The sequence below is a fragment of the Xenopus laevis genome, chromosome 7S, assembly GCF_017654675.1.
Source record: "Xenopus laevis strain J_2021 chromosome 7S, Xenopus_laevis_v10.1, whole genome shotgun sequence".
Taxonomy (NCBI): Eukaryota; Metazoa; Chordata; class Amphibia; order Anura; family Pipidae; genus Xenopus; species Xenopus laevis.
In genome coordinates, this window is record NC_054384.1 from 107,366,389 (window position 1) to 107,382,126 (window position 15,738).

General features: G+C 36.5%; 1 protein-coding gene across 2 annotated transcripts; it reads left to right on the top strand.

Moving 5' to 3' along the window:
• Positions 1-927: 927 nt before the first annotated feature.
• On the top strand, positions 928-15,252 carry LOC108705112 (sialic acid-binding Ig-like lectin 13). Of its 2 annotated transcripts, none has more exons than XM_041571708.1 (9): positions 928-1,013; positions 3,838-3,922; positions 5,008-5,364; positions 6,734-7,027; positions 7,502-7,777; positions 11,679-11,781; positions 12,022-12,076; positions 14,162-14,233; positions 14,908-15,252. In XM_041571708.1, the coding sequence occupies exons 2-9, from the start codon at positions 3,868-3,870 to the stop codon at positions 15,001-15,003; spliced, it is 1,308 nt and encodes a 435-aa protein (XP_041427642.1). In that variant the 5' UTR covers positions 928-1,013; positions 3,838-3,867; the 3' UTR covers positions 15,004-15,252. The 2 variants fall into 2 exon arrangements, with proteins under 2 accessions (XP_041427642.1, XP_041427643.1); XM_041571709.1 differs by lacking the exon at positions 928-1,013 and adding an exon at positions 1,456-1,651.
• The last annotated feature ends 486 nt before the right edge of the window (positions 15,253-15,738 follow it).

Genomic DNA, 15,738 nt, shown 5'->3' on the forward strand with positions numbered 1-15,738 from the left:
CAAAATGGGACAGTTTTGCTGATCACTTTTAAACAGTTATTATATTGCAGGTTAGCATTGTACATATTGCCTTTAGTGATGGGCGAATTTGCGCCGTTTCGCTTTGCCGAAGCGCCGGCGCCCGTTTTTGACGCCGGCACCCGTTTTTGACGCCGGCGAATTTTTTAAGCGAATTTTCGCGGCCGTTTCGCGAATTTATTCACCTGCCGCGAATCGCGCAAATTCGCCGCAAATTCGCGCCTGGCGAATAAATTCGCCCATCACTAATTGCCTTTTAGCACTTAAAATGTTCCCTTCTTATACACTTATAGACTTATTCTGATTCACTTTCCAACTGGTCTTAATTTTTTTTTTACTGTTAGCCTTCCAATTCTACTAATCTTTCTTGCCTGCAGTTAGAAATACTACTTGGGTTGTCTGGGTCACTGACCCTGATACCCAAAACATAGAGACTGTAAGATTTTAATTTGAATCTATTTCTGCTCATCTCAGTAGTACTGTTGCTTGGTTGCTAGGCTAAACAAATAACCAAATTATCTCATAACCATAATATGGGTTTTTAACAAGGTCAAACCAGATATATACTATCCAATCTAAGCATAGGATAGCCTACCACCAGCAATATGACCATAGCTGGCAGAGTTCCAATGACTTTATTGGCCTTTAAAGGTGATTTTCACACCATTCTGATGTTGTGCGTTGGCATCACCAGACCCTCCCTTAATACCATATCTGGTTGAGATAGAAGTGATGTTACTGAGTCGGTGCAATTCATTGACAGCCTCAGGCTCTCCCCGGCTCACACATTGCAGATAAAAGAAGAAAATTCTTCCAACAATGTGCCAACATCTAATGAAACCTTCAGTAGACACTGTTTCCATGTTTGCTTATGTCACACATGGGTTTCTTCATTTCCTCTGTGGTTACGGCTTTACTGGCACAAGAGCTTTTCCACTCACTTCTGCAAGTTTTCACTTATTGCTGGAAATAGCGGCTGAAGTTGATTGTTAAAGGTAAGTGGGAATATGTTATTTTATGTTTTGATGTAGAGATTCAGGTTGTGTGTTTGTTACAACTGCTTTGTGTTTTATCATTCCTACTCTGAATCCGTTGCCACCATGTTTATTTTATTGAGATGGGGAATGTACAAGGAAGTAGGCAGGAGCTTAGTCTTTGATACGGCACATCATTGGCAGTAAGGTGTGGGAGACATTTAAACCCTCAAGTCACATACACCTAATCTTCCAATATAAGCCCCCAACTATGTAAAGTGGTAGGTGAATTGAATATGAATTGAACTGTCATATAGTAATAAGACCGGCATCTCTACTGGAGCAGTGACAACTGTGATTCATAATCTGGAAAACATTGCTTCATAGGCACTTCCCCATTTTAACATGAAACACTGAGATGAAAGGTTCTAGTGATAATCATACATAAAACCTGGGACACATCTATCTAAAACCAGTATCATTATGGTCATCCTAACCCAAAATATACTTCTTTAACAGATATGAAGTAACACATTAGAAATCATTAAATGGATCCTCCGTGGTGGCTCTGGACATTTTTAATTCAACGACGTTGAATTTGCAAGTGACATAAATACAAAAGCTCCAAGTTCTGTAGAAGAAACAAGGACATTGTACCAGTTAAGAACAACATGTCATGAACTCTATCAACTCAATAGATTTAAAGGAACAGTAACACCAAAAAATGTAAGTGTTTTAAAGTAATGAAAATATCTTGTAGTGTTGTCCTGCACTGGTAAAATTGATCTGTTTGCTTCAGAAACTCTACTATAGTTCATATAAACAAGCTGCTGCAATGGCAGAAATTGAAAAAACGGCTATATGGCACAGGTTAACTAATGGATAACAGATAACACCATTAGACAGACAGAGCTTATCAGTTATCTGCTGTGTAACCTGAGCCTTTTCTCCTTTGAATGGCTGCCCCCATTGCTACACAGCAGCTTGTTTATATAAACTATAGTAGTACTTATCTGTTATCTACTGTGTATCCTGTGCTTGAATGGCTGCCCCCATGGCTACACAGCAGATTGTTTATATAAACTATAGTAGTACTTATCTGTTATCTACTGTGTATCCTGTGCTTGAATGGCTGCCCCCATGGCTACACAGCAGCTTGTTTATATAAACTATAGTAGTAATTATCTGTTATCTACTGTGTATCCTGTGCTTGAATGGCTGCCCCCATTGCTACACAGCAGCTTGTTTATATAAACTATAGTAGTACTTATCTGTTATCTACTGTGTATCCTGTGCTTGAATGGCTGCCCCCATGGCTACACAGCAGATTGTTTATATAAACTATGGTAGTACTTATCTGTTATCTACTGTGTATCCTGTGCTTGAATGGCTGCCCCAATGGCTACACAGCATCTTATTTATATAAACAATAGTAGTACTTATCTGTTATCTACTGTGTATCCTGTGCTTGAATGGCTGCCCCCATGGCTACACAGCAGCTTGTTTATATAAACTATAGTAGTACTTATCTGTTATCTACTGTGTATCCTGTGCTTGAATGGCTGCCCCCATGGCTACACAGCAGCTTGTTTATATAAACTATAGTAGTACTTATCTGTTATCTACTGTGTATCCTGTGCTTGAATGGCTGCCCCCATTGCTACACAGCAGCTTGTTTATATAAACAATAGTAGCGTTTCTTAAGCAAACACACCAGTTTTACCAGTGTAGGGCAACACTGCTTTATATTTTCATTACTTTAAAACACTTTCATTTTTTGATGTTACTGTTCCTTTAAGAAGATATGTAGCGTAAAAGAAAATAGCATAAACGGCGGTATGAAGAAATGGGGCAATCTTTTATTATTATTCTGCCTCAGTAGTGAAATCATATCTGTATTTATCAATGTGTATCCCGTGCCTCGGTTGTGTGGACAGTAGGAAAGAGCAAATTTTTTCAGCTGATGCAAATTCACAGTGAAATTCTTGTTTTTGCAAATATTTGATAGAATGTCACCATTTCACATATTTTATTACACTTTTCCAAAAAAATTTTACTGAAGTAAAACGGGGAATGAGTGTATTTTAGGAAGTTGTTTAGAATTCCTTTATTTCACTATGGAAAAATCAGTTTCTGTCATGATTTTATGATTTAGTTTTTATTTCTAAATGACACTCTTTACACTGCAAATAATTCACTGTACAATATAAAAGTTCATTCCTGAAGCAGCAAGTGTATTTAGTTGTAATATTGGTGTGTAGTTGCATCTCAGGTCATTTTGCCTGGTCATGTGCTTTCAGAAAGAGCCAGCACTTTAGGATGGAACTGCTTTCTGGCAGGCTGTTGTTTCTCTTACTGAATGTAACTGAATGTGCCTCAGTGGGACCTGGATTTTACTATTGAGTGTTGTTCTTAGATCTACCAGGCAGCTGTTATCTTGTGTTAGGGAGCTGCATCTGGTTACCTTCCCATAGTTCTGTTGTTAGGCTGCTGGGGGGAGGGGGTAATATCACTCCAACTTGCAGTACAGCAGTAAAGAGTGACTGAAGTTTATCAGAGGACAAGTCACATGACTGGGAGCAGCTGGGAAACTGACAATATGTCTAGCCCCATGTCAGATTTCAAAATGAAATATAAAAAAATCTGTTTGCTCTTTTCAGTGCAGAATTCTGCTGGAGCAGCACTATTAACTGATGTGTTTTGAAAAAAAAACATGTTTTTCCATGACAGTATCCCTTTAACTGAGGGGCATTGCACAAGAGCATATGTAGTTATCATTCAAAGTTATTTTATACATTTTACATTTTTGGTGCTTTTTGTACATTTTGTTTGCTGTTTAATGCAGGAAGAAGGACACTTCTGGGTGAGATATTACATGATGGAGCACTACAAACACTTTCATAGGATCATTCTTATGGTTGTTCTTCAAGGTAAAGCCAACACTGCACCATAATGTACATATTATGAAATAAACGAAAACACTATGGGGGTTATTTCCTAAACTCCGAATGCAAAAATCACGAAACATTCATGATTTTTTTTTTATAAAATCTGACTTTTAAAAAATCATGGATTTTTCAGAATTTATTAAACCCCAAGGAGGGAAAAGTCTGAATCTGAAAATCGGGCATCTCCGCCCTGTCGAGGTTGCATATAAGTCAATGGGAGAAGTCCCAATGATTTTTTAATGTGCGCTGGGTTTCCTGCAATACCCCAACATTTTCTGAGTTTTGAGGCAAAAAGCATAAGAAATCTGAATTTTCGGGTGAAAAATCTGAAAAAAATATGAGTTTTCGGTTGAAAAATCTGAAAAAAATCGTGACATTTTCAGGAAAATGTAATAATAAATAAGCATAAGAAACCCCAGCAGATTTGATTGGAGTTTGTAGCAGAAAATATTGAGATAAGTTTGGACTTTGATAAAAAAAAAAAACCCTATGTGATTTGTATTGTAAAACACTGCAAATGTATGAGTGGATGATGGCACAAGAACAAAAAAAAATGTAAATGGGGGTTTTCAATAAATGTAATGAGTAAATTTGTAGCTGAAATAAAACAAATGTAGTGCCTTTTCTTTTTCCAAAAAGTAGCATCATGCTGGAGAAAAAACACAATAAAATATATAGGTACTGGATTGGTTATTCAGGAAACCTATTATCCACAAAGCTCCAAATTACGGTAAAACTGTCTCCCATAGATTGCATTTTATCCAAATAACCCAAAAATCTTAAAAATGATTTCCCTTTTCTCTATAATAATAAAACCGTACCTTGTCCCAACTAAGACATAACTAATCCTTATTGGAAGCAAAACCAACCTATTGGGTTTATTTAGTGTTTATATGATTTTCTAAAAGACCTAATTAGGGAAAAATCATTATCCAGAAAGCCCCAGGTCCCGAGCATTCTTTTGTTAGACAGTTGTTACTTTATAAACGTTCATTGTTCTTAGAGCAATATAGGTGGTAAAAAATTCTATAAGCTGTTTGTGTTGCACTAATGTGTCTGTTTGTCAGGCTGGTTCCCAGGTTCCTACAGTCAGGATTCCACGATTACCCTCCCTAAATCCATCAGAGCATTGAGAGGATCCTGTGTGGAGATTCCCTGCTCATTCATCCACTCTGTGGACTTGGATTACGTCAATCTGATTTGGTACAAGAAATTATTACCATATGATGAGATTATTTTTGACCAATATTTTTCATCTCAAATATATGAGCGTTACAGAGGTCGCACTTCCCTGGTCGTCAATGAAACAAACAGTTGCTCCCTGAGGATTAATGATGTGCAAGAAACAGGCACTTATTATCCCTACATACATGGAAACTGTGATGATATCACTGATTGTCAGACTGTGAAGGTCTACTTATCAGGTAAGCTGCTCCATGGGAAATATGAGAGCACCCATATAATCACACAGCTAAAAGTGATACCCATACTGGCTCAGGATCTAACACTAGTGATGGGCGAATTTATTCGCAAGGCATGAATTCGAGCGATTCGCCGCCAGAGAATAAATTCGCAAAACGGCCGCGAAAATTCGCCCATCACTATGTAACACTACATAGGACATTCATTTGTGGATATGGTTTCTGAGTAGTTACATTTATGATATTAAAACAGTAGTTTCCCAATTACTAGCATATCTCTATACAATGGGTTATTTTTAATTTCACTTGGAACAGCTTTCCATTTTTCATGAAGGCAATACAAATTTTCTTCTCCAGATTCAGACGAAATCTAAATTGCAGTGTTGGTATACCTGTATTTGCCCCCAAACCATTTTAGAAAGAACTTAGAGTGCCAATAAATTAAATACCCTAAACTCCAGAAGATCCACCATTTGAGTAGTTAGTTCTCAATCTTGACAATGAAACCTTGCATATCAATATAAATTCTATTAATACTCCATCCAACGTTCATCATTGTGCTTAATTAGAAGGTGTAAACTAATCAAAGGATAAAACGATCCTGGAAAAATCGAAATTTTATTGACACACCCTTCCTTTTAAAAATAACATAATATACATCTGTTTGCGACATTGTGATACTATGGACCAGATTCAATTCAGTGAGAAAAGTTCTCTCTTTCTCCAGACTTTTTCTCCAAATTCAGTTCCAGTTTTTTTCCCCATGGACTTCAACAGAGTTTTTATGTGAATTGAATTGAATATCAAATTGAATTTCAGGAGCCAAACACATTGGCTTTTATTTAGATGTGTTCTATTTATTATTAGTTGGTGATAAGCAAAATTATTCACAGAGTTTGCCGCGAAAATAACGGTAATAGACTCCAATGGGCGAAAAAAAATTTGCTGCACATCAAAATCATTTTGATGCCCATAGACTTCAATGCATTTTGGTGAATTTTTGCAGTTTTGCTAATTTTTGGGGAATCAAAATGAGTCACATTCGACAATCACTAATCAGGATAAGCAAAGAATTTGAATAAACATAATCTCCACCAACAACAACTCTAGAGAACCAAGGAGGTAGGATGGGATGCAAACAAAGCATTTCCACACTATTTATTCATGTTTAAAATGAAATGATATAAAAACCAAACATTTAACATAATATCCATTTATTGGGCTCAAGCTGAACTTGTTTGAAGTTGCATTGAGCCATGTGTTAAAGGGATGTTGCAGGGATAAGTAGCAAAGGGTTGAGTGGAAGACATGAGGGAAGACTGGATCATTAACTCCCTTAACCCCTAGTAACCGAATAGATGATTTCTTCTAGATGTTCCCAATAAGCCATCAATACAGATACCCTCAAGCCTAAAAGAGGAAGAAAGTGTCTCCATCTCCTGCTCTGTAGAACACACCTGCCCCTCCAGTCCCCCTACTCTACGTTGGAACAAAGATGGATATAATCTCACTGCAACGCAGGAGAAACTTAAGGATGGAGTATGGAAAGTTGATACTGTTATGGCATATCTCCCGTCATACCAGGACCATGGAACTACACTTGAATGTGAGGCTACTTATCCAAATGGTCTCAAATCCCAACACATGACCACATTAAATATAAAATGTAAGTACCTTAGGCTGTTCATGCATGCATTTAGTGATAGCTGCTGTTGCAATAGTAATAATATTTTGTGTCATCTGAACCCCTCTGAGGTCTCCCTAACAGAATGTTTAGGATGAAATTACAAGACTATCGATTAAGAGAGTTGGGTTTCTGGTTTACTGAGCTGCAACTGGCAAAAGGAAGAACTTGGAAAGATAATGAATTTAAAAAATATATTTTATATAGACAATATTTAAACAATTAAAACAAATTTGAAAAGTATAACATACTTCTTCTTCGGTGTTTGAAAACAATACACAATGTGTCCTTTATGTTTTTAAGTAACACAAACAGTCCACGACCATAAATCCTATTCCTATGGGGCCTCATACAACTGTAATATTTTTAGCAGCCTGTAATAGCCACATTCCTTCAGCAGCACATCCTATAGCACAACCCCCATAACCCTCTTCTGTTCTGTTTCTTTTGTGCCAGTCTCTCCAAAAAACATCAGGGTTGTTATGTTTGAAGGGAAGAAGGAAGTTAAAGAGTCAGATGAAATTCGTTTAATCTGCACCAGTGATGCCAACCCGGCAGCCAATGACTTTATCTGGTACAACAATAAGAGAAATGAGACTGAGGAGCTGAGAGAGGAACATGGACAGAACATAATAAATGTGACTGTTGGGTGGGACAGAGAGAAATTCTCCTGCACTGCAAGGAACCCATTGGGTGAGGGAAAGTCTGGTGTTTTGGAGCTGCAGGTTTTATGTAAGTATCATATGAATTTTGGTATTCAATGCATGGGAAAGTTATTATTCTATTTTATTTCTAGATGAGTCTGTTTATAGAAACAGTGCCTATATTATTCTGCTAGCTGCACTACTTACCTGCTTTCAGGTAACATCGTCACCTGCTTTTAAATCTGTCTGACCTGATCTGTCCTTCATAAAGACCTGCTGATTCCTACTTACTGTATATTGCCATTCTCCAAATCCAAAACACGATCTTCGGGGTGAAACTGTCAGGCTGAGATTGTAATATTGTAATCCCTTTGTTAATATTGGAATTACATCCAATTTCCCCTGATCCACTGGTACCATACCTTACGAAATGTCATTTAAAAAATAAATAAATAAATAACATTGGGGGGCCTTATTTATCAAAAGCCACATTTCTCTGAGAATTTAAATAAAAAAGTCAGACCAAATTAAATTCACGATTGGACCTTATTTTTTTATTAAAAAGCACGATTTAATCAGATAAAATTGAGTGAAAATCCAAATTATTCTTTTTTTCAGATTTTTTACCCGAATCGATCTATTTTTGCCTGAAAAGCCAAAAATGTATGGATTTTTGGGTTACAGTGCAGACCACAGAAACTTCCAAATATGATAGTGACCTCTCCCATTGACTTATATAAAACCTTGGCAGTAGTGATGGGCGAATTTGCGCCGTTTCGCTTCGCGGAAAAATTCGCGAAATTCGCGAAACGGCGAAAAATTCGCAAAACGGCACCGGCGTCTCGTTTTTGACGCCGGCGCCCGTTTTTGGCGCCGGCGTCCGTTTTTTCTGAAAAAAATTTTTTGACGCCCACGAATTTTTGCCGTGAATTTTCGCGGGTGTTTCGCGAATTTATTCGCTGGCGGCGAAACGCGCAAATTCGCCGCGAATTCGCGCCTGGCGAATAAATTCGCCCATCACTACTTGGCAGGTCTGAGATGGAGGATTTTTCGGATTTAGACTTTTTATATCCTGGGGGTATAATAAATCTTGAAAAATTTTAAGTTTTTTGCATTTGGACCTGTCGAAGTGTTGCGATGTGCGCTAAGCCAGCGCTGGCGAATTTTCACCGGTTAGTGAATTTGCCCCTAAGGGACAGTTCTCTTGAACTTTTGTCCGGGTTCTTTTTAAATGACCCGTTATGGCTCCTCTATTTTATACAATAAATAAATGAACTGATTAAGCACATTTCCATTTTTAGACTCCATTGTAACCAAAATATTCCTATTTGTTAATGGACCAATGTTCTCAACCATAACTTTTTAGTATTAATACTTAATATACTGTACTTAAACGTGGGGGCAGATTTACTAAGCTCGAGTGGAGAATTCAAATGTAAAAAAATTCGAATTTCGAAGTAATTCTAATTCGATCAAATCTAATGATTCGAACAATTTGAAGTAAAAATCGTTCGACGATTCGATAGTCAAAGTACTGTCTCTTTAAAAAATACTTTGACTTCATACTTTGCCACTTTAAACCTACCGAGGTGTAATGTTAGCCTATGGGAACCTTCCACAGCACTTTTCTAACCTTTTTTTGAACTAATAAAAATCCTTCGCTTGATCGCTTAAAATTGTTCGATTCAAAGGATTTTATCGTTTGATCGAACGATTTTTATTCGATCGTTTGATCAAAGCATTTGGGCTAAATCCTTCAAATTCAATATTCGAATTCGAAGGATTTAACTTCGAGGGTCGAATTCAAGGGTTTATTAACCCTCAAAATTCAACCCTTGATAAATGTGCCCCTTAATGTTGGAGATTAGTCTTTGCATATGAAGCAATGCGTTCCTAATTTGATATATATTTTTTTTTATTTCAGCATTAAAAGAAGCACCAGTGTCCTCTAATTTGTGGTTTTTAAATGCTTTCCTCTTGCTTCCTGTTAACCTTCTTATTTTCAGCAGCCTAGATATTCCACGTTTATACTGTATGGAACTTCACAACCTGACTTTTTAAATATTAATGCCATAATTTAGGTCATAGGTCTAGAGCTGCCATAACCTATTCTAGTCAATGGGATAGGATCAGGGGGTAAAGGAGTTTTGCTGTAGCTATAAACACCCCTGCTACTAACTCACTGAGATGCTATTGAGACTATGCTCTGTGAATTCACACATCTTTATAAATACAACTCCCAACAGCAGGTTTCTGCATGAAAATGTAGCTCATGTATCCTAGTTATATTGAATAGATCACCTGACCCAAGTAAGTAGCAGCTATTGATGTTACCCAATAGTGGAACCTGGAATTACTGCCGCCTCCAGGGTGGTGCCAAATCTAAGGTTCCTTAGCTTCAATGTGAACACTAAGGGGGTTATTTATTAAGTCTGAATTTAAAAAAAAAATTGAAAATTCAAGTTTTTTTCACTAGATAGCACAAATTTTTAGAGGGGAAAAAAAACACATTTTTCAAGATTTATTATACCCCGAGGCTGCTAAAAGTCAGAATCCAAAAATACTCCATCTACAACCTGTGTAGGTCCTGTAGAAGTCAATGGCAAAGGTCCCATTTCAGATTTGAAGATATCCTTCTGAATTTGTCAAGTTTTATTCTGAACTGATTTTATTGAGTTTTTTGATGATAAATAAGGTAAAATTGTCTATGGGAGTTTGGTATGGTTTTTTTTTATCTTTTTGGTGCTATGTGCAAATATTTGTAATTGCAAGATGTGTGAATGGATACAAGTACCTTTTATAAATGACATTGGTGTAGGTACATCTTTGCTACATTTTAGCAGAGCACACTTGCACTTGTGGTCTTACATCAGCCCTTTTGTCTCCCAAGAGAAATCTCAGCAACAAAATACAGAATATTATCCTTGATCTCTTTATTATACAATGGAAATTGCATGGTTTAGCAGCATGAATAGCAGGGAAAAAACATAGCATCTGCCATGATGAGGCTATGAGGCTTACCAAAGGGAACACTGATGAGTGCATGATAATTGTTATTGTATACTGTTAGGGGCAGTGAAGAATTTGAATTTTAAAAAATTTGAATTTCAAAGTATTTTTTTGTGTACTTCGACCATAGAATGGGTCAAATTCGATTGAATTTGATTGAATCTAATGATTCGAACGATTCGAAGTAAAAATCGTTCAACTATTCAACCAGTCAAAGTACTTCAACTACATACTTCGCCACTTTAAACCTACCGAGGTGTAATGTTAGCCTATGGGGACCTTCCCCAAACTTTTCTAACATTTTTTTGATTGAATAAAAATCCTTTGATCGATCACTTAAAATCGTTCAAATCGTTCAATTCGAAGGATTTTATCGTTGGATCGAATGATTTTTACTTTGATCGTTGGATCGAAGCATTTGCGCTAAATACTTCGAATTCGAATATCAAATTCTAAGGATTTAACTTCGAGGGTCGAATTAGAGGGTTTATTAACCCTTCGAAATTCGACCCTTGATAAATGCGCCCCTCAATGATTTTAGTGCAAAAAATAAACTCAACATTATTGTGATTTATTATACCCTGAGGTTGGTAAAAGTCTGAATCCCAAAATACTCCATCTCCAAGTTGCCGGGGTCCTATTGAAGTCAGTGGCAAAGGTCCCATTTCAAATTTGAAGATATCATGGTCTGCGCTAAGTTTCGGCCAAAAATCTGAAAACATCGGGGGTTTCGATTGATTTCACAAAATATTTTCGCATTTCAGGCATAAAACCTGAAACATTTGGGTTTTTTTCGCAAAAATCCAAATGGTTCGAGTTTTTATTTTTTGCGAACTGATTTTATCGAGTTTTTTCTGTGATATCTTAAGGTCAAATTGGGGATTCTAGTTTGGTACTACTTTTATTTACTTACAAAATCAGAAAAATGGATTCGGATAAATAACCCCCTTAATATTAACTATTGTTTTCTTTTATTGCAGCTGTACCGACAAAAATGGGACTGCCAATGTGGATTATAATCGGAACTGTAGCTGGTGCTGTATTGGTCATCCTATTGATTCTGGGTCTATATTTATTTCTCAGGTATGTGATTAGATTTTTTTTAGATATTTTTAGATTCATACAGAAGAGCATATGTATGGATAATATATTTATGTAAAAACGCAAAAATAAATTGTATCTAATAATATCTAAGAATTTATTGCATAGTGTGATAATTGTTTAAATAAACCATGCACTTGTTTTAATGTAAGTCTTGTTATGTGGTTAATTGGCTAAATTTTTTATTAAAAAAGTCAAACTTTGTTCCCCAAACACATGCAGAAAGTCAAAGAAACGGGAATCTTCAGGAGGCAAGAGGGTGGAGACCGATTATCAGGTGAGGCCATAACACTAAGGTGCAGATTTATCAATGGTCAAGGTGAATTTTCAAATTAAAAAAAATCAAACTTCGAGCTATTCGACTAGGGAATAGTCCAAATTCGATTTGAATTTGAAAATAATCGAAAATTCAAATATCGAAATTTATCATGTACTGTCTCTTTAAAAATTCGACTTCGACCATTCGCCATCTAAAACCTGCCGAATTGCTGTTTTAGCCTATAGGGGACCTCCTAGAACCTATTTGGAGTCAATTTGTTGGACTTTGAAAAATCTGATTGTACTTCGATTCGTACAACTCAAATTCGGCTGAATACGGACCTCTAGGATCAAAACTGGACCTATTCGACCAAAAAAAAAAAAAAAAACTTCTACTTAATTTGGTTGGTCTTCTTGAATTTGAATTTCAAAGTTTTTTCAATTCAATAGTTGACCCTTGATATCAAGGGTCGAATTTCGAGCTTATGGGAGTTTCTAAAAACTCCCATCAAATCCCTTAAACTCCAATTTTTTTAAAAAAAAGACGTTTTTCACAAAAAAAACATTTTATTTTTCATTTTTTTTTCAAAAGTCCACCAAAGACTCGATTGTGGGAGGTCCCCCATAGGCTAAAACACCAATTTGGCAGGTTTTAGATGGCGAATAGTTGAGTTTGAATTCTTAAAGGGACAGTACATGATAAATTTCAAAATTCAAAATTCAAATTTCTATAAATTTTATAAATTTATATTTCTCTATACTGAGAAAACAGAACTGGCCACACACCACATTAAGGAACTTTCATAGCTCTCTGTTCCTTTGTGCAGGATTCTTAAGGGGTATATGTGGATAATAGAAACTGTACCTGTATAAATAAGAAATAAATGTCATGTGATAAAGACTAAACTAGTATGTTTAGAACATTATGAATATTAGTTATCATCTATATTTTACATTTGCTGAAGCAATAGGTTTCAAGTTCCATAGTAAACATGGGAAATTACATCACAGACTGAACTACTAGGGTTGAAAGTAAGTTACAATTACAATTCATGTGAAAGTTGAATAACCTTGACTGTACACAGCGCCGGATTTCAATGTGCGGCGCCCATAGGCCGCGCGGTCCGACCAGGCGGCCGCGCGGTCCTAGCGCCCACCTCACCTCCCCTTCCCAGCGCGCCAGCGTTTTTGCGCTGGCGCAGCTACTGTAATTGAATGGGGACGCATGCGTCCCCATAGTGCGGCTGGGCGGCATGCCGCCCCTATTTTTTTGCCGCCCTAGGCCCGGGCCTATGCGGCCTTGCCGCAAATCCGGGCCTGACTGTACATTATGCACAGACTTCTTACTGCTACAGGATGAGGCCCATTTGTTAAAGGTAGAATTTTAGTGGTATTAGAGCTTCTTGAAACCACAATTAAACTCATTTTCTCTAAAACCATGAATGCCAAGAAATTTATTGAAAGATCCGAATATAAAAAGCACAAAGAAAGGCAAAACAAAAACCCTGAATATCTACAAAATCTTTAAAAATTTGAGTATTTCAGACAATCACTAGCAAAAAATATCCAAAAAGCTCTGAAAGGTTAAAAAAAAGGTCAAATAGGATCAGTGCAGCTCCTACTGACTTCTATAGTTTTGTATTAGAGTTTTTCATGGTTTTTTAACTTAGCAGATCTTGAATTTTTAGGGGGGTAATTATTGAAACTCAATTTTTTTTCTTTATATTAAAAATAAGAATTTGACCTAACTCCCAACCATGATTTTGGCTTAATTTACAAAAAAAAAATCCAAATGAAAATTGTACATGCGGGAAAAGTGTCGACAAAATCATGCGAGGATTCAAATCATGCTACTTTTTGTAATTGTTGCCCAAAAATCTCAAATTGTTCAGGTTTTTGAATAAAAACAGCCTGAAACTAGTGATGGGTGAATTTGCGCCGTTTCGCTTTGCTGGAAAAATTTGTGAATTTCCAGTAAAATTCGCGTAACGGTGAAAAATTCGCAGCCAGCAGCGACATTTTTTTTGATATTTTTTTGATATTTTTTTATGGGGGAAAAAAACTAGAATTTACAATTTAATGATTTTTGTCGAATTTTTTACAGAATTTCCAGATTCCTGAAAGTCCGTACACTGCCCTTCAGATGAGAGACACATCACTATATGAAGTAATAAAGGTAAAACAGACTGGGGAGATTTGATATGAATATGGAATAAGTGGGATGCACTGGGTCTGACCAAGGAGCATCTCAAATGGTTCTCCTGGTTGATCACCTGACATTAATGGTGATTGTCAATGAAATATATAATGTATACCCAGAAAATGTATTATATATGTACTGTCCACACTGAGAGGTCAAAAAATAAGTAGTGATGGGCGAATTCGGGAAACGGCGCCGGCCTCTGTTTTTTTTACGCTGGCTTCTGTTTTTTTAGACGCCGGCGAACATTCGCTGGTGAATTTTCGTTCCCGTTTCACGAATCGCACAAATTCGCCGTGAATTCGCCCATCACTAAAAATAAGGTTTATTGGATACCATAAAATAATTATATAGGGTTCTATGACCTGCCAACTATAAACTAGAAGGAGAAATCACCAAGGAATTGCATGAAACATACAAAGGGAATGAAGTCCCACTTGAAAGACAGTAATGGCACCAAACATTCCTTCTCTTTCTATTGGCTTGCCATTGATTTGTTTATTCATTTACATTCTATCTGTAATTCATTTATTGAAGCCTGTTGACCGTGCTCCTGGGTGGTGGTGAACTGGTTGATACTTATTAGAGATCCTGGATTTATTTAGATACTAGAGATAAATGGTAATTTTTTTGTCAATGCATTTTAACAGAATTCCCAGTCCACTGAAAGTCCCTACACTGCTCTTCAGAAGAGAGATGCGGCCGAATATCATGAAATCAAACTAAAGCCAATGAAAAAGATTTGACATTTCTTCATCCCAGTTAAGAGAAAGAAAGAAGAGGAATGCGCTGGATCTGAACATGGAGACTTTCTAGAAACGTTAACTGTGATATCAAAGAAAAGAATAACCTTACTAACAGTCAATCAACATAAAATACATTAGAAATGCACTGTCCAGACCTGCTTTTTACTATGTTTTAGAATTCTAAGCAACTTTTCAATTGGCCTTGATTCCTTTTTTAAAAAAAGTACCTTCTTCTTCTGACTCTTTCCAGCTTTCAAATAGGGGTCACTGACCCCACCTAAAAAAACAAATGCTCTGTAAGGCTACAAAAGTATTGTTATTGCTACTTTTTATTACTCATCTTTCTATTCAGGACTCTCCTATTCATATTCCAGTCTCAAATCAATGCACGGTTGCTAGGAGAATTTGCCGAAAATGCAAACTGGAGAGCTGCTGAATAAAAAGCGAAATAACTATAAAAAAACACAAATAATAAAAAGTGAAAACCAGTTGCAAATTGTCTCAGAATATCATTCTCTCATGATACCAAAAATGAATGCAAAGCCACCCTTATCCTATAATGTATCTATTTCTCTTACTATAAATTATATTGGCCCATTATTACTAATGCTCAGTGTTATTATTAACATGTACAGGTATGGGACATACTTGTGACCTGGGGTTTTCCACATAAGGAATCTTTCCTTATTTTGGATCTTCATACTTTAGGGGGCTGATTTATCAGGGGTCAAATTT

Coding starts and splice junctions, on each gene's coding strand:
- LOC108705112 (XM_041571708.1), top strand. CDS start 3,868: ATGATGGAGCACTACAAACACTTTCATAGGATCATTCTTATGGTTGTT. Junction 3,923..5,007: donor TCTTATGGTTGTTCTTCAAG/GTAAAGCCAACA, acceptor TCTGTTTGTCAG/GCTGGTTCCCAGGTTCCTAC. Junction 14,234..14,907: donor CACTATATGAAGTAATAAAG/GTAAAACAGACT, acceptor GCATTTTAACAG/AATTCCCAGTCCACTGAAAG.